This window comes from Anarhichas minor, unplaced genomic scaffold (assembly GCF_050575085.1).
Source record: "Anarhichas minor isolate MPS153535 unplaced genomic scaffold, ASM5057508v1 ptg000044l, whole genome shotgun sequence".
Classification (NCBI taxonomy): Eukaryota; Metazoa; Chordata; class Actinopteri; order Perciformes; family Anarhichadidae; genus Anarhichas; species Anarhichas minor.
The window spans coordinates 360,001-387,500 of NW_027466490.1; the positions used below are offsets into that span (position 1 = coordinate 360,001).

At 38.0% G+C, this 27,500-nt stretch overlaps 3 protein-coding genes across 3 annotated transcripts in view; 2 read left to right on the forward strand and 1 right to left on the reverse strand.

The window, feature by feature from the left end:
• The window catches only part of calua (calumenin a), a 5,077-nt gene extending 1,507 nt beyond the window's left edge, over positions 1–3,570 (forward strand). The window contains exons 2-7 of the mRNA XM_076111214.1: positions 536–762; positions 1,359–1,552; positions 1,676–1,842; positions 1,929–1,989; positions 2,466–2,665; positions 2,843–3,570. Of these exons, the coding sequence (XP_075967329.1) occupies positions 536–762; positions 1,359–1,552; positions 1,676–1,842; positions 1,929–1,989; positions 2,466–2,665; positions 2,843–2,947 (954 nt within the window). The 3' untranslated portion in view covers positions 2,948–3,570. The remainder of the gene's footprint in view (positions 1–535; positions 763–1,358; positions 1,553–1,675; positions 1,843–1,928; positions 1,990–2,465; positions 2,666–2,842) is intronic.
• A 327-nt stretch (positions 3,571–3,897) lies between these two features.
• On the reverse strand, positions 3,898–7,344 carry opn1sw1 (opsin 1 (cone pigments), short-wave-sensitive 1). The gene is made up of 5 exons (XM_076111216.1): positions 6,957–7,344; positions 6,613–6,781; positions 6,358–6,523; positions 5,382–5,621; positions 3,898–3,999 (listed from the first exon to the last, which is right to left on the reverse strand). Exons 1-5 carry the CDS (start codon positions 7,294–7,296, stop codon positions 3,898–3,900), a joined length of 1,017 nt encoding a protein of 338 aa, XP_075967331.1. The 5' UTR covers positions 7,297–7,344.
• Positions 7,345–15,331: 7,987 nt separating this feature from the next.
• Positions 15,332–27,500, forward strand: part of tnpo3 (transportin 3) — a 16,392-nt gene continuing 4,223 nt past the window's right edge. Inside the window, exons 1-16 of the mRNA XM_076111209.1 lie at positions 15,332–15,589; positions 19,252–19,452; positions 20,452–20,525; positions 21,559–21,715; positions 21,877–22,020; positions 22,160–22,335; positions 22,687–22,825; positions 23,086–23,232; positions 23,436–23,543; positions 25,464–25,555; positions 25,770–25,909; positions 26,183–26,374; positions 26,565–26,656; positions 26,745–26,821; positions 26,917–26,977; positions 27,215–27,355. Coding sequence (XP_075967324.1) covers positions 15,470–15,589; positions 19,252–19,452; positions 20,452–20,525; positions 21,559–21,715; positions 21,877–22,020; positions 22,160–22,335; positions 22,687–22,825; positions 23,086–23,232; positions 23,436–23,543; positions 25,464–25,555; positions 25,770–25,909; positions 26,183–26,374; positions 26,565–26,656; positions 26,745–26,821; positions 26,917–26,977; positions 27,215–27,355 — 2,061 coding nt within the window. The 5' untranslated portion in view covers positions 15,332–15,469. The remainder of the gene's footprint in view (positions 15,590–19,251; positions 19,453–20,451; positions 20,526–21,558; positions 21,716–21,876; positions 22,021–22,159; positions 22,336–22,686; positions 22,826–23,085; positions 23,233–23,435; positions 23,544–25,463; positions 25,556–25,769; positions 25,910–26,182; positions 26,375–26,564; positions 26,657–26,744; positions 26,822–26,916; positions 26,978–27,214; positions 27,356–27,500) is intronic.

Sequence of the window (27,500 nt, forward strand, 5' to 3'; positions counted from 1 at the left end):
GTGTATGGTTATGGTTATGGTTATGTGTATGGTTATGTGTATGGTTATGTGTATGGTTATGGTTATGTTATGTGTATGGTTATGGTTATGTGTATGGTTATGTGTATGGTTATGGTTATGGTTATGTGTATGGTTATGTGTATGGTTATGGTTATGGTTATGTGTATGGTTATGGTTATGTGTATGGTTATGGTTATGGTTATGTGTATGGTTATGGTTATGTTATGTGTATGGTTATGGTTATGTGTATGGTTATGTGTATGGTTATGTGTATGGTTATGGTTATGGTTATGTGTATGGTTATGTGTATGGTTATGTTATGTGTATGGTTATGGTTATGTGTATGGTTATGTGTATGGTTATGGTTATGGTTATGTGTATGGTTATGTGTATGGTTATGTGTATGGTTATGGTTATGGTTATGTGTATGGTTATGTGTATGGTTATGTGTATGGTTATGGTTATGGTTATGTGTATGGTTAGGGAGGTCAGACGTTCACTGTGAAGCAGCCGTCTAACTTCATCCCTCCGTCAGATCTTCAGGATGATCCGTCCGCTGCTCATGTGTTTCGTCCTCTGCGTCGTCTACGGCAACAGTAAACCCACAGAGAAGAAGAGTCGAGTTCATGAAGACGAGCCGCTCAGCAGCCTGGAGCACAACGACAAGAAGAACTACGACTACGACCACCAAGCGTTTCTGGGTGAAGACCAGGCCAAAGCCTTCGACCAGCTCTCCCCAGAGGAGAGCAGACGGAGGCTCGGGTGACTCCCTCCATCTTTGTGTGTGTGTGTGTGTGCGTGTGCGTGTGCGTGTGCGTGTGTGTGCGCGTGTGCGTGTGCGTGTGTGTGTGTGCGTGTACGTGCGTGTGCGTGTGTGCGTGTGTGCGTGTACGTGTGTGTGCGTGTGCGTGTGCGTGTACGTGTGTGTATGTGTGTGTGTGTGTGCGTGTGTGTGTGTGCGTGTACGTGTGTGCGTGTGTGTGTGTGTGTGCGTGTGTGCGTGTACGTGTGTGTGCGTGTGTGCGTGTGCGTGTACGTGTGTGTGCGTGTGTGCGTGTGTGTGTGTGTGTGCGTGTGCGTGTGTGTGTGCGTGTGCGTGCCACCTGTAAACCAGTTGGTTTGCTGGAAACATCAGCTGGTTCAACAAGTTCAGGAACTTTTCTTTAGTTCACACACTTAATTAAAGTTCATTAAAGTAAGCTAAGAAGGAACATTTCTGCGTTTGCAATTGTTCATTGGAAATCTAAACATCTTACACACTAATATATATTTACACTGAAGTTATTTCCATGTGACAGTCACAGGCGTTTACATGATGCATCCTGATCCGTTGTTGAGCTGATTGTTTGTGTCTGCAGCGTCATCGTGGACAAAATGGACGATAACAAAGACGGTTTTGTCTGTGAAGACGAGCTGAAGGACTGGATCAGAAGAGCTCAGAAGAAACACGTCTATGACAGCGTGGAGCGTCAGTGGAGAGACTTCGACGTCAACGACGACGGTGTGATCAGCTGGGAGGAGTACAAGAACGTCACGTACGGGAGATACCCGGGTAAACAATACCATATATAAAGAGTCCAACAATATCATATGTATATATATGTATACATATAAATGATTCTCTGCTTGATGACCTCGTTAGTTAAGTGATTCTCTGATTGATTACCTCTAACAGAAGACCCTCAGGTGGACTCTGAGTTTGACTACAGTCACTTGATGTTGAGGGACGAGAGACGTTTCAGAGCTGCAGACAGAAACGGAGATCTGAACGCAGACAAGCACGAGTTTGCAGCTTTTCTTCATCCTGAAGATCAGGAACACATGAAGGACATCGTGGTGCAGGTGAGAGTGATGATGTCACTGACGTGATGTCACTGACGCAATGTCACTGACGTGGCGTTACTGACTCATGTGGTTCACTGTCACAGGAAACGATGGAGGACATCGACAAGAACAGAGACGGTTTCATCGACCTGAAGGAGTACATCGGTAAGACGCCAACATTTCCTCAAGTTATCGTCAAGTTTTCTAGTCACAGGGTCACCTGGTCCACAGGTGATCGGTCCTGAGGGAGGAGTTTAGCTTTCGGAGGTGGAGGTGGAGGTGGGCAGGGGGTGTTTTTTCGTGTCATTTAGAACTTTATCAGATTGTTGTTAAATATTTATCACCTGCAAACGTAACGCGATCAAATATTCTTCTAGTTTCATTAACAGAGAGTAACATTGAGCGGTGGGGGGAGGGGGTGTTTTTAAATTCAATACCCAAACACACACATCCCACAGCCGGGGGAAGCAGGGCAGTGTTGTGGCCAAATGTGTGTGTTTTCGTGCAGGCTCCGCCACGTGACGGCAGCAGATGGCGGTATGGAGTCCATGAAACCCCAACCCTTTCCATTAAAGAACGCGACGTCTTGTTGCTCCACCGTCACATTTAAAGATAGTTTCTCCTCTTCATCACGTCTACAGGTGACATGCACACTTCAGAAACAGGAGAAGAAGAACCGGAGTGGGTGGAGTCAGAACGGCAGCAGTTCTCTGAGTTCAGAGACAAAAACAAAGATGGAAAGATGGACAAAGAGGAAACTCTGGACTGGATTCTTCCGTCGGATTACGACCACGCTGAAGCTGAAGCCAAACACCTTCTGCAGGAGTCCGACGCCGACCAGGTGAGATAAGTTTAACTCTTTACTCACTGCTTCATGTTTACCTGTTTAACTCTTTACTCACTGCTTCATGTTTACCTGTTTAACTCTTTACTCACTGCTTCATGTTTACCTGTTTAACTCTTTACTCACTGCTTCATGTTTACCTGCTCACCACCTGTTTTTTTGTCATTTTTTCAGGATCGAAAACTCTCCAAAAGTGAAATCCTCAGCAAATACGACCTGTTTGTTGGCAGTCAGGTGACAAACTTCGGGGAAGCTTTACTACAACACGACGAGTTCTAGAAAAATGGCAGATTTTGACATAGAAAACGTGATTTTCTCACGTTTCTAAAGATATATATAATATATTCTGTTAACCTGCAGAACAGCTTTTTAAAACTTTGTGTGTTTACATTTGGAGTTGTGGATTCAAAATTGTGAGATTTCTGTTACGCTCAAACAAATCATTGACCGGTCAGTCTGATCTTTTATAATATTTACATTTAAAGGACTTTATATTCCATCCGTTTGTGTTTAGTTTCTGCTCCTCACTGGTTTGTGTTTCTGCTGCTGTGATTGGTTTACTGACCTCTCCTCACTTTGCTGCCTCACAGTTTGTATCTCTACATCTTCTGCTTTCATATTTCCTTCATTTTGGTTGATGATGCCACCAAGAGATTCTCATCTTGGAGCACAAATGTGTTTTGAGAAAAAAAACTAAACTGTAGAACAGTTTCAAGAGAACATTGAGTCAAACGATGTGGAAATGTCATGAAAAATAATTGTTAGTCTTCTTGTTATATCACTGTAGAAGTAGCTATCACCAATTTATCTTGGATTTGCACAAAGACAGAAAGTATTTGGACTACATGCTGAACTTTGACTCTTACATTCTGTTTTTCAATAAACATTTAAAGTTAAAGATATATATTGTTTGCTGTTTGTTTTGAGTGAACTAACCATTTAAGACTACAATGTTTAATAGTCTAAACTTATGAGAGCTGAATTACACAAACGGAGTCCACATTTCCTAAAAGTAACTGAGGCCAAACAAACTCTTTGTAAGATTTTTATTAAAATCTTTTGTTGCATTCATCTACACAAAGAAGCGCTACAGTAAAATAAAGATATAGAAGAAGCTGAACAGTTGTATTTACATGTTGTTTGTCAGAAATCATCACATTTTACAGATATTTTCAATGTCTTTTTGTGAAAGTGCTTAAATGTCCTTCAGTTGTATTTTGTTGTAAACTTTAAGAAGCTGTGGACACTGATGACACTTCAGTCTTTGAAGAAACTTCAGATGATTCATCCATTGCCTTTCCAAAGACCGTCTCCATGATGCAGGCGTTAAACTGGTGAGGACAACAGTAATCAGCATTTCATTTTAATAACTTCCACTTAATCAGGTCCGAAAGAAAAACACGACGGCACGACAACACGACACAACGACACAGCCAGACAACACAACGACACAACGACACAACGACACAGCCAGACAACACAACAACACAACAACACAACGACACAACGACACAGCCAGACAACACAGCAACACAACGACACAACGACACAGCCAGACAACAGCAACACAACGACACAACGACACAGCCAGACAACACAACGACACAACGACACGACACAGCCAGACAACACAACGACACGACACAGCCAGACAACACAACAACACAACGACACAACGAAACAACGACACAGCCAGACAACACAACGACACAACGACACAGCCAGACAACACAACGACACAACGACACAGCCAGACAACACAACGACACAACGACACAACGACACAGCGAGACAACACAGCAACACAACGACACAACGACACGACACAGCCAGACAACACAACGACACGACACAGCCAGACAACACAACAACACAACGACACAACGAAACAACGACACAGCCAGACAACACAACGACACAACGAGACAGCCAGACAACACAACAACACAACGACACAACGAAACAACGACACAACGAAACAACGACACAGCCAGACAACACAACGACACAACGACACAGCCAGACAACACAACGACACAACGACACAGCCAGACAACACAACGACACAACGACACAACGACACAGCGAGACAACACAGCAACACAACGACACAACGACACAGCCAGACAACACAGCAACACAACGACACAACAAAACAACGACACAGCCGGACAACACAACGACACAACGAAACAACGACACAGCCAGACAACACAACAACACAACGACACAACGACACAGCCAGACAACACAGCAACACAACGACACAACAAAACAACGACACAGCCAGACAACACAATGACACAACGAAACAACGACACAGCCAGACAACACAACAACACAACGACACAACGACACAGCCAGACACTCATGAGCACCATCGGAATCAATCACAGCTCTCAACATCAAACAAAATCAAACGTTTCACTTCATCCAGCGGGATGATTCAAGTTTTACTTCCTCTGTACTTTATTATTGTTAGTAGTGGAAGGCAGTCTGTCCAGGTGCACTATATGACTAGATAAACCAACCTGAGACAGTAGTGTGTACGCTATATGTAGTGACTCGACGATATTTATCAACTGTCATGAAACACAGAGCACGATGACAAACTGCAGAACGGTGGAGTGAGAAGCATGAAAGTAAAAGATGTCAAAGTGTTTCAAGGTGGAGCAGCGTGAGAATAAAGGAAGTCAAGGTTAACTCTGCTCACCTGTTTGTTCATGAAGCCATAGATGAGTGGGTTGTAGACACACGAGCTTTTGGAGAAGAATGCAGGGATGGTGACGAGTCGATAGTCTTTGTTTAAGTCTGTGCTGGTGGCAAAGTACATAGCTGCCGCAGCGTACGGACCGTAGCAGGTGACGAAGGATCCGACCATGACGATTATCATCTTCGACACTTCCTTCTCGGCCTTCTGGGTGGATTCCGACTCCGCCTGCTGAGCTGCTACCTGAACACAAGAAACAAGACCAGGACCTCAGACCAGGACCTTCAATGATGGTCGATCGCCGGGGCGTTGTTAGGCCTATTTTAGGGGGGCTTCAAATGTTAAAATGTTCTTCAGCCCCCCCCAAATAATTTGGCATTATTTTGTATTTTTTTTGGTGATGTCATTAAATTGAACTATTGTTTCTTACATGGACAAGTTATTTATAAGTCTAACATGCTACATATGTGCGTGTGTTCTGGTTTGTATGTTTTCTCCCCCTTCAAATTACAATCCAACAGCCATCATCATACTTAACGATATAAAGTTGACACTGTCAGGTCCATTCTCCATCCATTGTGTGCGGTCCCTTTTAAGAATTAGGATTTGGAAGCTAGTTTATCCGTCTTTCCTTTACAAGCAGGACAATTATTTCTCTCTCTCTTTATTTGAGAAAAGTTCATATTTGTGTTGTCAAATTTCACTATGACCCTCAAATTCTGTCTCTTGTGTTATCATATACTGAATGCAAGCAAAACTACAGAGCAAAATCACACTCCTTCTGATTGAACCAATCTATGAACTGTCTGAAACAATGGATATCCACGGCCATAAATGGGCCCCAAAACAAATTGCCGCAAGCGCTACGCGCGCAAACATGCCACCCCCCTTGGGGCTAAGACCCCCTTTCTTTGAATCCTAGAAACGCCCCTGGTCGATCGACTGATTGATTGAACAAGTTCGTCAGACTTAAACTCACAGCTCGCAGAGCACCCAGTAACTGAGAGTAGGAGAAGATGATGATGGAGAGCGGAAAGATGAAGCAGGTCACCATCAGGAAGTTTGTGTAGCTGGTGCAGTTGTACTCCTCATTGTGAGTGTACCAGTCGGGTCCACAGGAGCAGCCCAGACCTTCAGGGATGTACCTGAAAACAACATGGTTCATGTTTAAAAACGTCCGATTAAGTCTGGAGAAAGCCAGACTCTGATAACCTCACACAGGTGTGTTACTCACCTGCTCCAGCCAAAGAAAGGTGGAATGGCACAACCGATGCCCATGAACCAGGTGAAGCCGACAGCAGCCAGAGCGTGGCTATTGCTGAACTTAAAGGCTCCAAACGGTTTACAGATTATCAGATATCTCTCAAAAGACAAGACGGCCAAAGACCAGGCTGTCACAAGTCCTGCAGAAGCCAGAGGGGGGTTAACACATGACGGTACAAAGATAACTGATCATATTAATAAAAAATAACAATACAAATAAAATAATGAAATAAAACAGTAATCTACAGAATCAGTCGTTCACTTTCTCTACCTGCTGCTGACATCAAATCAAAGCCTGTTCACATGATCTTTTACCTGCTATAGATCCCATGGCCGACTCCATGGCACACAAGGTGTGACCCAGGAAGTAGTAACCCCTGATGGTGGAGATGAACACCTGACTGACGGAGAAGGTGACGAAGATGAATCCCGCGAAGGAGATGTTGACGAGGATGTAGTTGAGTGGGACTCGGAGCTTCTTGTATTTCATTGTGACCAAGAGAATGACAAAGTTTAGGGGCGTTCCGACGAACAGGACGAAACCCATGAAGATGGTCTGCAGGTGAAACACCCACATAGGGGCCAGGTAGTACTGTGGCCCCTCAAAGGGGCTCACTTTAGAAACGTTCTCATACAAGTGGAAGTATTTCCCCATCGTGATGCAGAGCCGTCTGTCCCACCTGATGACCACAGCCTCTTTATATACTCTCTTAAACCACTTACACTGAAGATTTACTCTGAAGAGCTGCTTTACTTTTCCTAAAGTCACATTTTAGGATTAATTAACAATCGTCACATCTGTAATCTGTTTACGGACGGGATTTACAGTCAAAGCAGGCTGATATCAACGGCAGCACGTTGTTCAAGTCTGAAGACGGAGAATATAAATGTTGTAATGTTGTCTGATAGTTACGAGACGCAGACCGTGAATTCAAACTCTGAACTGAACTAAATCTGAGAATGAAGCCACATTGACCCGTTGTGTCTTTTTTCGGGGGGACAGCAGAGACAGCTGGGACCCTGAAGACTAATCAGATGTAGTTCTATTCATACATCAGATATAGAAATAATCAAATCACTCCATTTCATAAATTGTGCAGGTGTATAAGGGTTTAGAAGAATATTACGGAAGTATCTGATGGACGTCTCAGCAACTTCTGGTTGATAGCATTTCTTACAGATTTAACATATTTTTCATCTCTCATGAATTGAGAAAAATCCTCAAATATTTCTTTAAGACACCAAGACCTTAAGGAACACCATAGAAGAAGAAAATGTATATAATTCTGTCTGTTTGTCGTTTGACCTTCACGAAGAAGAAGAAACAGCGAGCGGTAGTTTAATGCCCGTCTCTGAATCTAACTGATCCAATCTTCATATTACAGTTAACCCTTTAACAAACTGCTTGTTCACATGTCAAACAGTTTGATCTCTGGAACCTTCATCCACATTTAACTAACGATTCATTAAAGGGTTAAAGAATTACTCATTAGTGAATCATTGTAATCCCAACAACACAGGAAGTAAGATCTGAAGGTGAAACCTCTCCATGTGGTATTCTTTTACATTTCTGTTTCATTGTACCTGTGAATATATATTTATACAGTTATATTCAGAGTTTTATACATATATATTATATTTATAGAGTTATATTTAATGTTTTATGTGAATACATTATATTTATAGAGTTATATTTAATGTTTTATGTGAATACATTATATTTATAGTTATATTTAATGTTTTATGTGAATACATTATATTTATAGAGTTATATTTAATGTTTTATGTGAATACATTATATTTATAGAGTTATATTTAATGTTTTATGTGAATACATTATATTTATAGTTATATTTAATGTTTTATGTGAATACATTATATTTATAGTTATATTTAATGTTTTATGTGAATACATTATATTTATAGTTATATTTAATGTTTTATGTGAATACATTATATTTATAGAGTTATATTTAATGTTTTATGTGAATACATTATATTTATAGAGTTATATTTAATGTTTTATGTGAATACATTATATTTATAGAGTTATATTTAATGTTTTATGTGAATACATTATATTTATAGTTATATTTAATGTTTTATGTGAATACATTATATTTATAGAGTTATATTTAATGTTTTATGTGAATACATTATATTTATAGAGTTATATTTAATGTTTTATGTGAATACATTATATTTATAGAGTTATATTTAATGTTTTATGTGAATACATTATATTTATAGTTATATTTAATGTTTTATGTGAATACATTATATTTATAGAGTTATATTTAATGTTTTATGTGAATACATTATATTTATAGAGTTATATTTAATGTTTTATGTGAATACATTATATTTATAGAGTTATATTTAATGTTTTATGTGAATACATTATATTTATAGTTATATTTAATGTTTTATGTGAATACATTATATTTATAGAGTTATATTTAATGTTTTATGTGAATACATTATATTTATAGAGTTATATTTAATGTTTTATGTGAATACATTATATTTATAGTTATATTTAATGTTTTATGTGAATACATTATATTTATAGAGTTATATTTAATGTTTTATGTGAATACATTATATTTATAGTTATATTTAATGTTTTATGTGAATACATTATATTTATAGTTATATTTAATGTTTTATGTGAATACATTATATTTATAGAGTTATATTTAATGTTTTATGTGAATACATTATATTTATAGAGTTATATTTAATGTTTTATGTGAATAAATTATATTTATAGAGTTATATTTAATGTTTTATGTGAATACATTATATTTATAGTTATATTTAATGTTTTATGTGAATACATTATATTTATAGTTATATTTAATGTTTTATGTGAATACATTATATTTATAGAGTTATATTTAATGTTTTATGTGAATACATTATATTTATAGTTATATTTAGTGTTTTATGTGAATACATTATATTTATAGAGTTATATTTAATGTTTTATGTGAATACATTATATTTATAGAGTTATATTTAATGTTTTATGTGAATACATTATATTTATAGTTATATTTAATGTTTTATGTGAATACATTATATTTATAGAGTTATATTTAATGTTTTATGTGAATACATTATATTTATAGTTATATTTAATGTTTTATGTGAATACATTATATTTATAGAGTTATATTTAATGTTTTATGTGAATACATTATATTTATAGAGTTATATTTAATGTTTTATGTGAATACATTATATTTATAGAGTTATATTTAATGTTTTATGTGAATACATTATATTTATAGAGTTATATTTAATGTTTTATGTGAATACATTATATTTATAGAGTTATATTTAATGTTTTATGTGAATACATTATATTTATAGTTATATTTAATGTTTTATGTGAATACATTATATTTATAGAGTTATATTTAATGTTTTATGTGAATACATTATATTTATAGTTATATTTAATGTTTTATGTGAATACATTATATTTATAGTTATATTTAATGTTTTATGTGAATACATTATATTTATAGAGTTATATTTAATGTTTTATGTGAATACATTATATTTATAGTTATATTTAATGTTTTATGTGAATACATTATATTTATAGAGTTATATTTAATGTTTTATGTGAATACATTATATTTATAGAGTTATATTTAATGTTTTATGTGAATACATTATATTTATAGAGTTATATTTAATGTTTTATGTGAATACATTATATTTATAGAGTTATATTTAATGTTTTATGTGAATACATTATATTTATAGAGTTATATTTAATGTTTTATGTGAATACATTATATTTATAGTTATATTTAATGTTTTATGTGAATACATTATATTTATAGTTATATTTAATGTTTTATGTGAATACATTATATTTATAGAGTTATATTTAATGTTTTATGTGAATACATTATATTTATAGAGTTATATTTAATGTTTTATGTGAATACATTATATTTATAGAGTTATATTTAGTGTGTTATGTGAATATATATTATTTAAAGGGTTACATTCAGCGTTAAATGTGTTATTGATTCCATATAAATGCCTCCCAGTTGGTGATGAAGTGTAAACTGCAGTGCTTCATGAAGCTCAGTGACGTTGTCAGCAGCAGCAGCAGCAGCAGCAGCAGCAGGTGGCCCGCAGAGAACAATCCCATAAGACCCTTTTGGTTTCCAGTCCGTGCAACTTTAGATCTAATCCGGATGTTTGAGATCTACCTGAGCTGATGGTCCTCCTCAATCCTGAAAATCCACAAACAATGTCAGATCATCCGATTAGACACAAAAAGACCTCGAAGCTCAAACTGGTTAATCTGAGGACGAGGATAAAGACCTTAATCTCTGCCTCCTTTTTAAAAACCCTCCACTCCTTCATCACTTCATCTTCACCTCGTCAATGCATCACTTCATCCAGGCCAGGAGGCTGCTCTGGTCTTCATCACTTCATCTACTCCTGGAAACTGTTCTAGTCTTCATCACTTCATCTACTCCTGGAGGCTGCTCTGGTCTTCATCACTTCATCTAGTCCTGGAGACTGTTCTGGTCTTCATCACTTCATCTAGTCCTGGAAACTGTTCTAGTCTTCATCACTTAATCTAGTCATAGAGGCTGTTCTGGTCTTCATCACTTCATCTACTCCTGGAGACTGTTCTGGTCTTCATCACTTCATCTAGTCCTGGAGACTGTTCTGGTCTTCATCACTTCATCTACTCCTGGAAACTGTTCTAGTCTTCATCACTTCATCTACTCCTGGAGACTGTTCTGGTCTTCATCACTTCATCTAGTCCTGGAGACTGTTCTGGTCTTCATCACTTCATCTAGTCCTGGAAAGTGTTCTAGTCTTCATCACTTAATCTAGTCCTAGAGGCTGTTCTGGTCTTCATCACTTCATCTACTCCTGGAAACTGTTCTAGTCTTCATCACTTAATCTAGTCCGAGAGGCTGTTCTGGTATTCATCACTTCATCTAGTCCTGGAAACTGTTCTAGTCTTCATCACTTAATCTAGTCCTAGAGGCTGTTCTGGTCTTCATCACTTCATCTACTCCTGGAGGCTGTTCTAGTCTTCATCACTTCATCTTGTCCTGGAGGCTGCTCTGGTCTTCATCACTTCATCTTGTCCTGGAGGCTGCTCTGGTCTTCATCACTTCATCTTGTCCTGGAGGCTACTCTGGTCTTCATCACTTCATCTTGTCCTGGAGGCTGTTCTAGTCTTCATCACTTCATCTTGTCATGGAGGCTGCTCTGGTCTTCATCACTTCATCTTGTCGTAGAGGCTGCTCTGGTCTTCATCACTTCATCTTGTCCTGGAGGCTGCTCTGGTCTTCATCACTTCATCTTGTCCTAGAGGCTGTTCTGGTCTTCATCACTTCATCTTGTCCTGGAGGCTGTTCTAGTCTTCATCACTTCATCTTGTCATGGAGGCTGTTCTAGTCTTCATCACTTCATCTTGTCCTGGAGGCTGTTCTGGTCTTCATCACTTCATCTTGTCCTGGAGGCTGTTCTAGTCTTCATCACTTCATCTTGTCATGGAGGCTGTTCTAGTCTTCATCACTTCATCTTGTCCTGGAGGCTGTTCTGGTCTTCATCACTTCATCTTGTCCTAGAGGCTGCTCTGGTCTTCACCCCCCCCCCCCCCCCCCCCCCACACACACACACACACAGCTCGGTCCCTTCGTCTCGTCTTCAAGGTACGGCTCTGATGTTTAAACGTTGAATCTCTTGATTTTTACTTCTCTTTTAACAACATCTTGTCTTCGCTGCTGCTTTTCTGTTGTTTTTAATTCTCTCTGAAACAAGAAGACGACGACAAAGTTCTGATGAGGAACTGATCATCACTGATCCTCCAGTCAGAGCCGGGGCTGTATCATAACCAGTCTGGGAGTTTTTAAGAAGCATGGGTATGATACGACCTCAGCTAGTTGGGGGTTCTCTGCAGCCGGAAACACAAACGACACAACATTAACATCACAGATCACAGAATCAAAGATATAAATATGTATCACATTTTTCTATGAAGCTGTGAGATGTTTAATGAGGAAACTGATATTTCTATCCTGTGATGTTTTGAGTATTCTGATCTTCTGTTGTGTTTTATATGGAAGCCCATTTCTGCCACTGAGAGGTAAAAAATAAAGTTCCTGTAAGTTATTATAATGAGATACTAAGTCATTATAATGAGATATTAAGTCATTATAATGAGATACTAAGTCATTATAATGAGATATTAAGTCATTATAATGAGATACTAAGTCATTATAATGAGATACTAAGTCATTATGAGATACTACATCATTGTAATTAGATACTACGTCATAATGAGATATTAAGTCATTGTAATGAGATACTAAGTCATAATGAGATACTAAGTCATTATAATGAGATATAAGTCATCATAATGAGATACTAAGTCATTATAATGAGATATTAAGTCATTATAATGAGATACTAAGTCATTATAATGAGATACTAAGTCATTATAATGAGATTCTAATTCATTATAATGAGATACTAAGTCATTATAATGAGATATTATGTCATTATAATGAGATACTAAGTCATTATAATGAGATTCTAAGTCATTATAATGAGATTCTAAGTCATAATGAGATATTAAGTCATTATAATGAGATACTAAGTCATTATAATGAGATTCTAAGTCATAATGAGATATTAAGTCATTATAATGAGATACTAAGTCATTATAATGAGATATTAAGTCATTATAATGAGATACTAAGTCATTATAATGAGATACTAAGTCATTATTATGAGATATTAAGTCATTATAATGACATACTAAGTCATAATGAGATACTACATCATTGTAATTAGATACTACATCATAATGAGATATTAAGTCATTATAATGAGATACTAAGTCATAATGAGATACTAAGTCATAATGAGATATTAAGTCATTATAATGAGATACTAAGTCATTATAATGAGATATTAAGTCATTATAATGAGATACTAAGTCATTATAATGAGATATTAAGTCATTATAATGAGATAGTAAGTTGTTATAATGAGATACTAAGTCATTATAATGAGATATTAAGTCATTATAATGAGATACTAAGTCATTATAATGAGATACTAAGTCATAATGAGATATTAAGTCATTATGAGATATTAAGTCATTATAATGAGCTAGTAAGTTGTTATAATGATTTACAAGATCATTATTTTTCTAACGCAGTGATGGAAATGGGCTTCCATAGGTTTAGGTTGAGTTACAGGTAGAAAAAAAAAGACATATATGACAAATAAATGACATATAAAGAACATAAAAACACAATAAACTTCTTTGATTTACTCTTTGTTTGCAGTTTTATTTTGTTATGTGGACACATCGACACTGCAGAGATTATTCATATGATTATGATTATTAAAATGCAACAACACATTTTAGGGATTTATTCAGGAGTTAAAAATATGATTTAATGCATTCTGTTTACTGATTTAATACTCTTAACTATATCTCCGGAGCTTCGTTACATTTTTTGCAGTTTGGACATGTGATGTTCGATATGAATAAACTTAATTAAACAAGCGGTCACCGGCTCCACCTGTTCCTTATTAATGCAGAAGTATCTCGTTAACATTAATTAAGTTATTCATTGTATTTAATCTGGCAGCTAAAGGTTCAATAAATAAAATAGTCTAGATATAAATACGACGTATCACTTAGTATTCATATGTATCTGACGTGATGACACAGAATGGAGGAAAAAATAGATATGAGTCATAAAAAAATCTAGTTTATGAACAGAAATGTCTGAGGTCGCCCCCTCAGATCTCTCTCTGAACCCTTTGAGGGGCCTCGACCCTCAGGTTGGCAAACGCTGTATGAGAGAGCTGAGTAGTCTCGACTCAAAGGTCCTCTTACTGGCTTTGTTCCTCAGAGAGCTTTCATCAGCACCTGATGAAGACCATGTGGTCGAAAGACAATAAGTTCGTTGAGTCAAAATTACATTTCCACGATAAACCATGTTTTCATGTTTTAATAATAACAAAACATTAATAATATTAAAAACAAAAACAATAATAAAAATAACAACAGTAATAATATTAAAACAATAATAATAATGATATAATACTACTAATAATAATATTTAAAAACAACAATAATAATAACAATATTAAAACCAACAACAATAATATTAATAATATTAAAAACAACAACACTAATAATATTAATAAAAACAATAATAATAATAATATATATTTTTTAAATAGTAAAAATAACAACAATAATAATATTAAAAACTACAACAACAATAATAATGTATTCAGTCTTCTATTAACAACTATCTTAAAGAGTCAATCGTGAAGGATGAATTATTACAAACAGCAAAAACTGAGCTTTACTGAAGACCTGGACTCTGGATCTGGTCTCTGGATCTTTGTCTGGACCACATTGTCCTGGAGGCTGTTCTGGTCTTCATCTGGTCTTGGAGGCTGTTCTGGTCTTCATCCCTTCATATACAAACCCTGTTCTGTCCTCTTTAAATGTGTTTATTAATAATAGTAATAATAACTTCTTCATGTGAAGCAACAGATAAACGTTTATTTTCTTTTGAATGGAGTTCTGTGTGAAGTGCTCCACATCATGACAGAGCGGAACTAATGTTTCTGCCTGTTTTTCCTGCCCGGGAGATGATCGTGGTTGCACGCGGGAAGCCAGTGCGAGATGGCGGTCGACACACAGACCGTGTAGGACTCTCATCAGAGATATCCGCCGCGTTGTTGGTTTAAAAACCTTCCTGCCTTATCTCACATCCCTTGCTTCTGACGTGAGCTCTATGGAGGGGGGCAAACCGAACCTGGCCCTGGTCTACCAGGCGGTCCAAGCTCTGTACCACGACCCGGACCCGGCCGGGAAGGAGCGAGCCTCCGTGTGGCTCGGAGAGCTCCAGAGATCGGTAAGAAGAAAATGGGGAGAGGCCGGGGGAGGCTTTAGGTGGGGGGACCGGCGGAAGGGTTCCGAAGTGGTGCTTCTAATGTGGTCCGTTTGGACCGGGTTTAAACATTAGAACCGTACCTGTTCAATAAAAGTACAGGTGAGCTGAACTGCGCAGTCTCAGAGGAGGAACCGCAGGTTCACGTTAGCATCATAGCTAAAGCTAAGCTAAGCTAAATGAATGGATCACAACACACAAACTGTGCTAGCTCTCATATGTAGCTACCTTCATTAGCTGCTGCACAAACAGGGAGGTTTATTATTATTATTATTAATATTGTGTGTTTTAAAGACGGAGATTCTTCTGTTTTTAGTCCCAGAGGAGTTAAAGAAGGCCACAGCTAGCTCCGTTAGCATGTTAGGCTAATGTTAGTGTGTTGCATTAAAGTTTAGTCTCTCACGCGATCAAACGTGTCGTCACTAAAGTTTAACGGACAGGAAATGCCTCAAAACCCAAAACCTGTTTTAAAAACAAGAGTATATTTATATTATTATTATTATTATTATTATTATTATCTGCAGGAGAGAAAACAAAACTCCAGAAATTAAAATGATGTTTTAAAATTTTTTAACTGACACAGACAGACAGACAGACAGAGAGAGACAGACAGAGAGAGGGACAGAGGGCCAGAGAGAGAGAGACAGGGAGACAGAGACGGACAGAGGGCCAGAGAGAGACAGGGAGACAGACAAACAGGCAGAGAGAGACAGACATGGAGATAGAGAGAGAGAGAGACAGACATGGAGATAGAGAGAGAGAGAGAGAGAGACAGACATGGAGATAGAGAGAGAGAGACAGGGACAGACAGACAGACAGACAGGGACAGACAGACAGACAGGGAGAGAGAGAGAGAGAGACATGTATGTATGTTAAACCGTTTTAAGCGTTTATTAATCAGTGTTTCACTTATTATTATTATTATTATTTATTTAATTTATTTAAAAGGGACCATGCACAGTTTAAACATAAATGTCTCTATTCGATGCACTGTACCAGATTGTAGCTGAAGCTAATTTGCATCTGCAGTCCCTTGGCAGGTCAAACAAGGACAAGACAACAACACAGTAAAAGGAAAAGACATAATACAGAGATATACCACAAAAAACATACAAGACACCCAATACAACGCTACACACAAATAGCACATCAAGAATTAGTGTGTGTCAATAAAATCAAGTCATAAAAGACCACAAGAGTTGAGGTCAGTGTGTGCAGTGTTGTGCAGTTTTTAAAAGACTTTTCAAGTTGGTTTTAAAAGTGCTAATAGTGCTGCAGCTCCTCACACCTTCAGGCAGGCTGTTCCACTGGTGTGCTGATTAGGACTTTGACTCAGTGGATGATGCGTAACATTAATTAAACAATCAACACAAATAGAAACATATTCAAATATAAAATAAAGTGCACAAACACATAGATAACAGTACTTTAAACAAGTATAATGTAAAAGTGTATTTAAATATAGAAACATAGAAGGGATGTGCAGGGGAGTGTCCCTGATATGTATGTATGTATGTATGTATATATATATATATGTATGTATGTATGTATGTATATATATATATATATATATATATATATATATATATATATATATATATATATATATACACATGCATACATACATACATACATACACGAGTGCTGGGCAACGATTAAAATATTTAATCTCATTGTTATGGCAAAATTCAATAATGAATTTACACAGTAGCAGTTATACAGTTATAATGATTCTGATCATAGATATTCAGCCGGTGTTCATAACTTTATCCTCATGTGTGTAAGAGATGATATTTAAATATACACCTTGAAAACTGCAAACATATCTACTTCTTTCTTTAATGTTTGTTAAATTCTCAGTAGTGATACTAAATGATGCTTATTATACATATTACAAACAAAACACTTTAAAAACTCGACAATATGTATTTTATTGTCACTGTTGTAAATTGTTTGATTGCATGATTTACTTTTATTGTGAAGAGCATGAAAACTGAAGTGCTTTTACTTTGAAGAGACAGGAAGTAGAATGGTACGTGTTCTTGACGCTAACAATGTTGATGAAACGTAGAAAACCACATGTCGGGTGCAAGAGCGCGTTGTGTTCACTGTAACACTGTAATACTGTAATACTGCAGTTCAGACAGTAAAGTGTTCCGTTCAAACAGGACGTGTCTTGTTCCTCATGAGAAGCTCCACTTCACAACAGTTGTGTGTGTGTGTGTGTGTGTGTGTGTGTGCGAGTGCGTGTGCGTGCGTGTGCGAGACACAAGAGTGAAGGACAGAGTGTAGGAGGGGTTCTGGACCCGGGGGGGGGAGAAGGAAGTGACGCCACACGAACACAGCTGTTCACTGCTTGCTGCCTGGTTCTTATGTTAAAAATGTCGCTTAATAATGAATAAATAAAAAAAAACTGCATTAACGCGCGATAAAATAATTGTCGGCGTTAATTAATGAATGCGTTAACGCGATAATAACACGTTAACTTGCCCAGCACTAGTATATATATGAGTAAATTGTCCCGGGGCTGACAGCTGCGATCACCTGTAAGTGTGATTCACAGCGTTAAACGTCGCGTGAGTTGAAGGTGTGAGAATAAACGATCACACAGTTGTTGTTGTGACGTCACTTTGTGGTTCTGGAGGTGTCACTCAAACTGGACTGCTTGCATCATTGGGGCGTGGCCGAGACTCAGACTCAGAGACTCGTTTCCTGCTGTGGTGTGGTTGTTGTTATCGGTGTCTGGTGGATCTGGTTCAGCAGGTTCTGGTCCTCTTGTGTGACTATCAGCAAACACTGTGGCTCTTATAAATCCCACATCGCCCTCGTGTTTGGCTGATAGAAATGATGCTTCTGTTCCGTGTTGTACCTGCACAGGTGACGGCTGGATCTCCTTATGTATTCAGCTGAAAACGCATCTGGACTGTTGTGGTTTGTAAAGATCTGGTTCTGCACGATGTCCTGGATCATGTTGTTGTTGTTGTTCCCATGCTGCTGGTTTCTGAATGAAACCAGATCGCATGCTACTTGAATCTGAAGTAGACTAGCGTATCAGGGTCCCTTCAGGTCCAGGTCTTCAGATCAGGGCTCCTCATAGACCTGTTGGGAATCCACACCAGGACTTGAGTCTAGGTCTTCAGATCAGGACTCCTCATAGACTTGTTGGGAATCCACACCAGGACTTGAGTCTAGGTCTTCAGATCAGGACTCCTCATAGACCTGTTGGGACTCCCTCAGGTCTGCTGGAAACACAGATGTTGCTTTATGTTTCGGAGGTTTTGAGGACAGAATCCAAACCAGGACCAGAGTCCAGGTTTGAGGCCTGGTGGTCCGACCAGGTCTGGAGTCTGAGATCAGCAGTGTGTTGTATTCTACCAACAGAAACCAGAGAAGAAGAAGAAGAACACCAATAACATAATGTTCCCAACCTGAGGGGTCATAATGTTCATTATTATTCTTATCATGTTTTAAGACGTCACAGATCTGTTTTTAGTCTACCTGGTCGACCCGGTCTGCAGATAACTGAAATAATAGAATAAATAATATTAATATTAATTAATTAATTAATTAATTAATTAATATTAATAATAAACGATAATGTAATGACATCACTTCCTGTCCTACAGATGTACGCGTGGGAGATCTCGGATCAGCTTCTGCAGCTCAAGCAGGACGTCGAGTCGTGTTATTTTGCTGCTCAGACGATGAAGATGAAGATCCAGACATCCTTCTACGAGCTTCCACCCGAGACCCACAATGCACTGCGAGAATCGCTACTGACCCACATCCAGAACCTCAAAGACCTGTCGCCCATCATCGTCACACAGGTAACGCATCTCACCTGCATTTTCATCACAGAAATAACATTTCAAACACTTCACTGAAAGACAACAGGCTGTAAAATCAACGGATTGAATTTAACAAAGAATCCGGATGAAGGAGAGCGAGTTAACGTTAGTGGTTAAATAGGTAAACGCTAACGTTAAAGGGGCTTTAATTGAGTTACATGATGATGCCTTCAGGCTCTGCTCAGTGAACATGAGTACTGGCTGAAGGTACATTATAACTATCATGATGTGTTCACATGTCATCTGTAAAATGTAGTTTTGGTGATAAACGCGAATAAATCTAGTAGTTTGAAGGAGATGTTTTCACATGAATATAAAATAGATATTAGAGATGAATTATGAGCTGTTTAACTTCCTAACACGAGCTCTAAAAACTGATTATTATACATCAATATATACAACATGATGCTGTTGTTGAAATTTTAGGATTTTACTTTGTGTTTTCGTGATACAAAGTAGTTTACATAGTTTAACCATGCTATTATTTTAACAGTTAAAAGAAACATTCAGAATACAGCTTAGTTAAACTCAGGAGTATAGCTGGTCCACCTTGAGTCCACCAGAGTTGTCGCTACATTTAAGGTTTAACCCCTTCACTTAAATCATCAGCTGGCTGACAAGCAAGACAATATAACTTAACTTGGGTCTCCTTAACTTCATACAAAGCTGACAACCTTACAGCTAAACTAGACTAAACTTAACTTCATACAAAGCTGACAACCTTACAGCTAAACTAAAACTTCTTTGACCTATAGCTTGCATCAGCTTTTGGTTTCCAAAGTGTGGAGGAACTCCGAACTCTTACAACAGAATCAAAACAAGAAGGAAGCCTTAAAGTTAATATAGCTGAGCTTCGTCACACGTGAACAGAACAAAAGAGGAAGTCCGTTTGTATTTATCCAGTAAATTAAAGTGTTTCTAGTTTATTCTCTTGAACCACTTTACTGATCTTGTTTTTGTTAATCTCTTTTTCCTCAGCTGGCTTTAGCCATCGCAGATCTCGCTCTTCAGATGGCCTCGTGGAAAGGATGTGTTCACACACTCATAGAAAAGTAAGACTTCCCACAACCACACAGCTGAAACTTTTTAAACAAACGACATGTAGACAGGAACTACAAATATGGCCAACGGATCAGTCAGTGATTACGTTACATTTGAGTTTGTTTGAGTCCAAAAACACACTTAAATGTTCAATACATTATAGACGGAATGTCTTACAGATAAAATATCTTTGATGGTTAAAGACATCTTTCACACCTGCAGTGCTGTAACTTTCACACCTGCGGGACGTTTGCCTGTAACTTTCACACCTGCGGGACGTTTGCCTGTAACTTTAACACCTGCGGGACGTCTGCCTGTAACTTTAACACCTGCGGGACGTTTGCCTGTAACTTTCACACCTGCGGGACGTCTGCCTGTAACTTTAACACCTGCGGGACGTTTGCCTGTAACTTCCACACCTGCGGGACGTTTGCCTGTAACTTTCACACCTGCGGGACGTTTGCCTGTAACTTCCACACCTGCGGGACGTTTGCCTGTAACTTTCACACCTGCGGGACGTTTGCCTGTAACTTTAACACCTGCGGGACGTTTGCCTGTAACTTTCACACCTGCGGGACGTTTGCCTGTAACTTTCACACCTGCGGGACGTTTGCCTGTAACTTTCACACCTGCGGGACGTTTGCCTGTAACTTTAACACCTGCGGGACGTTTGCCTGTAACTTTCACACCTGCGGGACGTTTTCCTGTAACTTTCACACCTGCGGGACGTCTGCCTGTAACTTTAACACCTGCGGGACGTTTGCCTGTAACTTCCACACCTGCGGGACGTTTGCCTGTAACTTTCACACCTGCGGGACGTTTGCCTGTAACTTTCACACCTACGGGACGTTTGCCTGTAACTTTCACACCTGCGGGACGTTTGCCTGTAACTTTCACACCTGCGGGACGTTTGCCTGTAACTTTCACACCTGCGGGACGTTTGCCTGTAACTTTCACACCTGCGGGACGTTTGCCTGTAACTTTCACACCTACAATGCTGTTGTCCTCTGTGACTCACCTGTCCATTTCTCCTCCCCCTCTCAGGTACAACAATGACATCAGCTCGATGTCCTTCCTCATAGAGATTCTCACCGTGCTGCCGGAGGAAGTTCATAGTCGATCTCTGCGAATCGGAGCCAACCGAAGGACGGAAATCATCGAGGATCTGGCGTATTACTCCAGCACCGTCGTCACTTTGCTGGTTCGTTTACCTTATTTCGAGCTGTTTCACTTTCAGATTTTCACAGTCGTGAACATTTGATGTTAAATGACTTAATGTTTATTGTTTATTATTAAGACGACCCCCATCTCAGACTGAAACGCAGAAATCCTCCTCACTCTTTTGTTTTTACTTTATTTAAGACGTCGTGTGTGGAGAAGGCGGGTAGCGACGAGAAGATGCTCATCAAGGTCTTTCGCTGTTTGGGTAGCTGGTTCAACCTGGGGGTCCTCGACAGTAACTTCATGGCCAGCAACCAGCTGCTCATGGTCCTCTTCCAAGTCCTGGTGAGGTTTATACTCATCTAAACAGGTTTACAGGGACGCCTGCTTCCTGTTTTTACAGGATCATCGTGCATCATCTAAAAAGGACGTATGACAACAGTCACATACGCTACAACAGTGTTCGGCCTTATGTTTCCCACAGCAGAGGGATGAAACCTCCACCAACCTCCATGAGGCGGCGTCGGACTGCGTGTGCTCGTCCCTCTACGCCATAGAAAACGTAGAGACCAACATGGGGTTGGCTCTACAGCTCTTACAGGGCGTCCTCACGCTGGAGACGGCGTATCACATGGCCGTGGCTCGAGAAGACCTCGACAAGTGAGCACCTTCTAAATTCATTCTCATTATTCATCCCTAAGTAGATTGATCTCTGCCAGGGGGATTTCTGTAATTCATAGAGGCAGCAGCGTTACGCTGACGACATAGCGCTAATAATAATAAATATTATTTATACAGCACTTTATTTAAAAAAAAGTGCTTTAGGTAGTTGGATTTCAATAATTCAGGAGGTGTCAATAATGTCAGTCAATTAAATATAATACAAAAATAAAATGGAATAGCAATACTTTTTAAGATAAAAAAATATGTAATGAAAGTAATTATACTGATCAGATACGTGGTAAATAAATCAGTGTGTCAGCCTCATTTACGTTGGATTTCTGCCCTCAGAGTGCTGAACTACTGCAGGATCTTTACCGAACTCTGCGAGACATTTTTAGAGACGACAGTCAGGAGTCCAGGCCAGGGTATGGGAGACCTGAGGACACTGGAGCTGCTGCTGATCTGTGCAGGACACCCGCAATATGAGGTACAAAAATAACCACAACACAAGTACATTAACACTACAGCACACTCGGTACAAGGTACAAAAATAACCACAACACCCTCAGTACAATGTATGAAAATAACCACAACACAAGTACATTAACACTACAACACCTGCAGTATGAGGTACAACAATACAAGGTACAAGGTATGAAAATAAACCCTTCCGTTTGATCTCCATGAATTTGTGATACTAATCCTCTTTCCTGGTCTCCCTGTTGTCTTGTATTTGTTCTGATCCAGGTCGTGGAGATCTCCTTTAACTTCTGGTACCGTCTTGGAGAACATCTGTATAAAATAAATGATGCAGCACTTCACACCATCTTCAGACCGTACATCCAGAGACTTCTGCACTGTTTGGCACGACACTGTCAACTCGATCCAGACCACGTAAGTCACCTGATCAGGTCTACACAGAACCATTTGAAACTGATAAAATCCTCAGCCAGAACTTTATTAGTCAGATATTAGTCACATACTTTGATATAAAATCAAGACAACTCACACAATTCTCTCACATACTGTTCAAGTTCTGTTGGTTTTAGTTCTGTTGTAGTTAAAATGTCAACTATCTAATTGTTGTGACCCAACAGGACGGAATCCCAGAGGACACAGATGATTTTGGGGAGTTTAGGATGAGAGTCTCTGACCTCGTTAAAGACGTCATTTTTCTTGTTGGATCCATGGAGTGTTTCTCTCAGGTAAAGTTTGAATCTACAACAAAAGGCTTCCTTTCTATTCGGTGAACATGGCGATTGATTCTATTCTTAAATGTTCTCCACTCTTTATTTTCAGTCAAATATTCTACTTTAAAAGATGTTCTGTTTGTTCTCTTTCATATTCTACTTTAATAGATGTTCTGTTTGTTCTCGTTCATATTCTACTTTAAAATATGTTCTGTTTGTTCTCTTTCATATTCTACTTTAAAAGATGTTCTGTTTGTTCTCTTTCATATTCTACTTTAAAAGATGTTCTGTTTGTTCTCGTTCATATTCTACTTTAAAAGATGTTCTGTTTGTTCTCTTTCATATTCTACTTTAAAAGATGTTCTGTTTGTTCTCTTTCATATTCTACTTTAAAAGATGTTCTGTTTGTTCTCGTTCATATTCTACTTTAATAGATGTTCTGTTTGTTCTCGTTCATATTCTACTTTAAAAGATGTTCTGTTTGTTCTCGTTCATATTCTACTTTAATAGATGTTCTGTTTGTTCTCTTTCATATTCTACTTTAAAATATGTTCTGTTTGTTCTCGTTCATATTCTACTTTAAAAGATGTTCTGTTTGTTCTCTTTCATATTCTACTTTAATAGATGTTCTGTTTGTTCTCTTTCATATTCTACTTTAAAAGATGTTCTGTTTGTTCTCTTTCATATTCTACTTTAATAGATGTTCTGTTTGTTCTCGTTCATATTCTACTTTAATAGATGTTCTGTTTGTTCTCGTTCATATTCTACTTTAGAATATGTTCTGTTTGTTCTCTTTCATATTCTACTTTAAAAGATGTTCTGTTTGTTCTCGTTCATATTCTACTTTAAAAGATCTTCTGTTTGTTCTCGTTCATATTCTACTTTAAAAGATGTTCTGTTTGTTCTCGTTCATATTCTACTTTAATAGATGTTCTGTTTGTTCTCGTTCATATTCTACTTTAAAAGATGTTCTGTTTGTTCTCGTTCATATTCTACTTTAAAAGATGTTCTGTTTGTTCTCGTTCATATTCTACTTTAAAATATGTTCTGTTTGTTCTCGTTCATATTCTACTTTAAAATATGTTCTGTTTGTTCTCTTTCATATTCTACTTTAATAGATGTTCTGTTTGTTCTCGTTCATATTCTACTTTAATAGATGTTCTGTTTGTTCTCGTTCATATTCTACTTTAGAATATGTTCTGTTTGTTCTCTTTCATATTCTACTTTAAAAGATGTTCTGTTTGTTCTCGTTCATATTCTACTTTAAAAGATCTTCTGTTTGTTCTCGTTCATATTCTACTTTAAAAGATGTTCTGTTTGTTCTCGTTCATATTCTACTTTAATAGATGTTCTGTTTGTTCTCGTTCATATTCTACTTTAAAAGATGTTCTGTTTGTTCTCGTTCATATTCTACTTTAAAAGATGTTCTGTTTGTTCTCGTTCATATTCTACTTTAAAATATGTTCTGTTTGTTCTCGTTCATATTCTACTTTAAAATATGTTCTGTTTGTTCTCGTTCATATTCTACTTTAAAATATGTTCTGTTTGTTCTCGTTCATATTCTACTTTAAAAGATGTTCTGTTTGTTCTCGTTCATATTCTACTTTAAAATATGTTCTGTTTGTTCTCGTTCATATTCTACTTTAATAGATGTTCTGTTTGTTCTCGTTCATATTCTACTTTAAAAGATGTTCTGTTTGTTCTCGTTCATATTCTACTTTAAAAGATGTTCTGTTTGTTCTCGTTCATATTCTACTTTAAAAGATGTTCTGTTTGTTCTCGTTCATATTCTACTTTAAAAGATGTTCTGTTTGTTCTCGTTCATATTCTACTTTAATAGATGTTCTGTTTGTTCTCGTTCATATTCTACTTTAAAAGATGTTCTGTTTGTTCTCGTTTATATTCTACTTTAAAAGATGTTTTGTTTGTTCTCAGTTATATTCTACGTTAAAAGAAGGAAACCCTTCCTGGGAGGTGACGGAAGCTGTTCTATTCATCATGGCTGCAATCGCAAAAAGTGTAGATCCGTGAGTATCTGAAGATTCTTTTTAGAATCAAAGTTTTTTTTTTTTTTCCTTCAGGAGAAAGAAAATATGAAACACGTTAAGGATATCAGTTTATTTTTTAACCCTAAACCTCCTGGTGTGTTCTGTTTCTGTATGATTATTCTGAATCAGTCAGGAATACATGTCATTAAAAAGTTTAAAGTTCAAACTGACTCTGTTTGTGTTTATCTTTCAGAGACAACAACCCAACGCTGTCGGAGGTGTTGCAGCAGGTGGTTTTACTTCCGGAAACCGTCCATATGGCAGTTCGTTATACGAGCATCGAGCTGGTCGGGGAGATGAGCGAGGTCGTGGACAGAAACCCAAGATTCCTCGGTAAGCGTTCATGATTTAGTTTAAGATTAGTGAGTGAGGTGTCAGCAGGCATTCAGTGTCAGATTAAAACAGTTCAGTGTCAGACTGAAACGGTCCAGTGGCAGACTAAAACAGGCAACAAAAGGTGTTTTGACTGGACTGATTTTATACTGGTAACCAGTGAGGAGAAACTGGACTGATATGATATATGACTTGTCTTTATTGTCCTGACTCTGTAAAGGTGGTACGTCTATTTTGAAAACCCTGACTCTGTGTTTCCTCTTCCTGTCACAGACCCCGTGTTAAACTACCTGATGAAAGGCCTCAGAGAGAAATCTCTGGCGTCGGCAGCAGCGAAGGCAATCCACAACATCTGTTCAGTGTGCAGAGACCACATGGCTCAACACTTCCAGGGTCTACTGGACATCGCTCGGGCCCTGGACTCCTTCGTCCTGTCGACCGAAGCCGCTGTAGGACTGCTTAAAGGTACGTTATTACACCTGTAACACACCTTTAAAGACATCGTCAGGTCAGTGCACCACCCGGCTAATTAGTATTCATAATCACTAATTCTAATACCTGACAACTTCCAGCTAGTGCTGATGGGTCTGTGGGAGCTGCTGCTTGTGTGCACCTGATGGGAAAACTTCAGTTATTTGTTTATTTACCTGTACAGGTACAGCTCTGGTCCTGGCCCGCCTTCCTCTGGAGAAGATTGCAGAATGTCTCAGTGACCTGTGTGCTGTTCAGGTCATAGCTCTAAAAAAGGTAAGTCACCTGTCTATCCTCCTGACTCTGCATAAAAGCAGCACTTTTAAAACTAATACCAAAGTTCATGTTTTCTTTTTTCCTTCAGCTTTTGACTGAGGAATCTACGAATGGTAAATCAGCTGATCCCACCGTCTGGCTCGACAGACTGGCTGTTATCTTCAGGTGAGTTTACTTGTATTCAAATTTCAAACTTTATTTAAATTTACGCAGCAGCAGACTGTGAATAGGTTCTTACAATTTGTTTGTTTTTCCTACAGACACACAAACCCTATTGTAGAGAACGGACAGACTCACCCCTGTCAGAAGGTCATTCAGGAGGTAAAACACCTGAGCTCACCTGAATTCTTCCTGGAAGACTCATTTGAATATTTACACAAAGTATTTTATTCATGAATAACCTCCCTGTAGAGCCGTTCGTATGTTATTGTTACGTTTTATCTGTGTCATGTTACTCCACTGTAAATGAGATAATGTCTTTAATGAACATATCTCATACCTACATACCTGTAGGGTTTGTTTTACATGTCTTACCTGCGTCATGTGACTCACTTCTAGATCTGGCCAGTGCTGTCGGAGACTCTGAACACTCATCAGGCTGATAACAGGATCGTGGAGCGATGCTGTCGCTGTCTCAGGTTCGCTGTACGATGTGTCGGGAAAGGCTCCGCCTCCCTGCTGCAGCCACTGGTCACTCAGGTGAGACTCACCTGGACCTGTTTGTTTTCCTGATTTGTAATGAGTAGGACTGATTAGATCTCACGATCAATCGGTGATATTAGCGTCTTTTATAATTAGTTACATTGCATCTGTTAGTTCAGGTGATAAATCTAAACCCAGAAAG

What these genes read in the sequence shown, in the direction of transcription:
- opn1sw1 (XM_076111216.1), bottom strand. Translation starts at nt 7,296, where the DNA reads ATGGGGAAATACTTCCACTTGTATGAGAACGTTTCTAAAGTGAGCCCC. An exon ending in GGCCATGGGATCTATAGCAG is followed by an intron (nt 6,782 to 6,956) that starts GTAAAAGATCAT and finishes TGGCTTCTGCAG; the next exon opens with GACTTGTGACAGCCTGGTCT. An exon ending in ATGGCTTCATGAACAAACAG is followed by an intron (nt 4,000 to 5,381) that starts GTGAGCAGAGTT and finishes TGTCCTCACCAG; the next exon opens with TTTAACGCCTGCATCATGGA.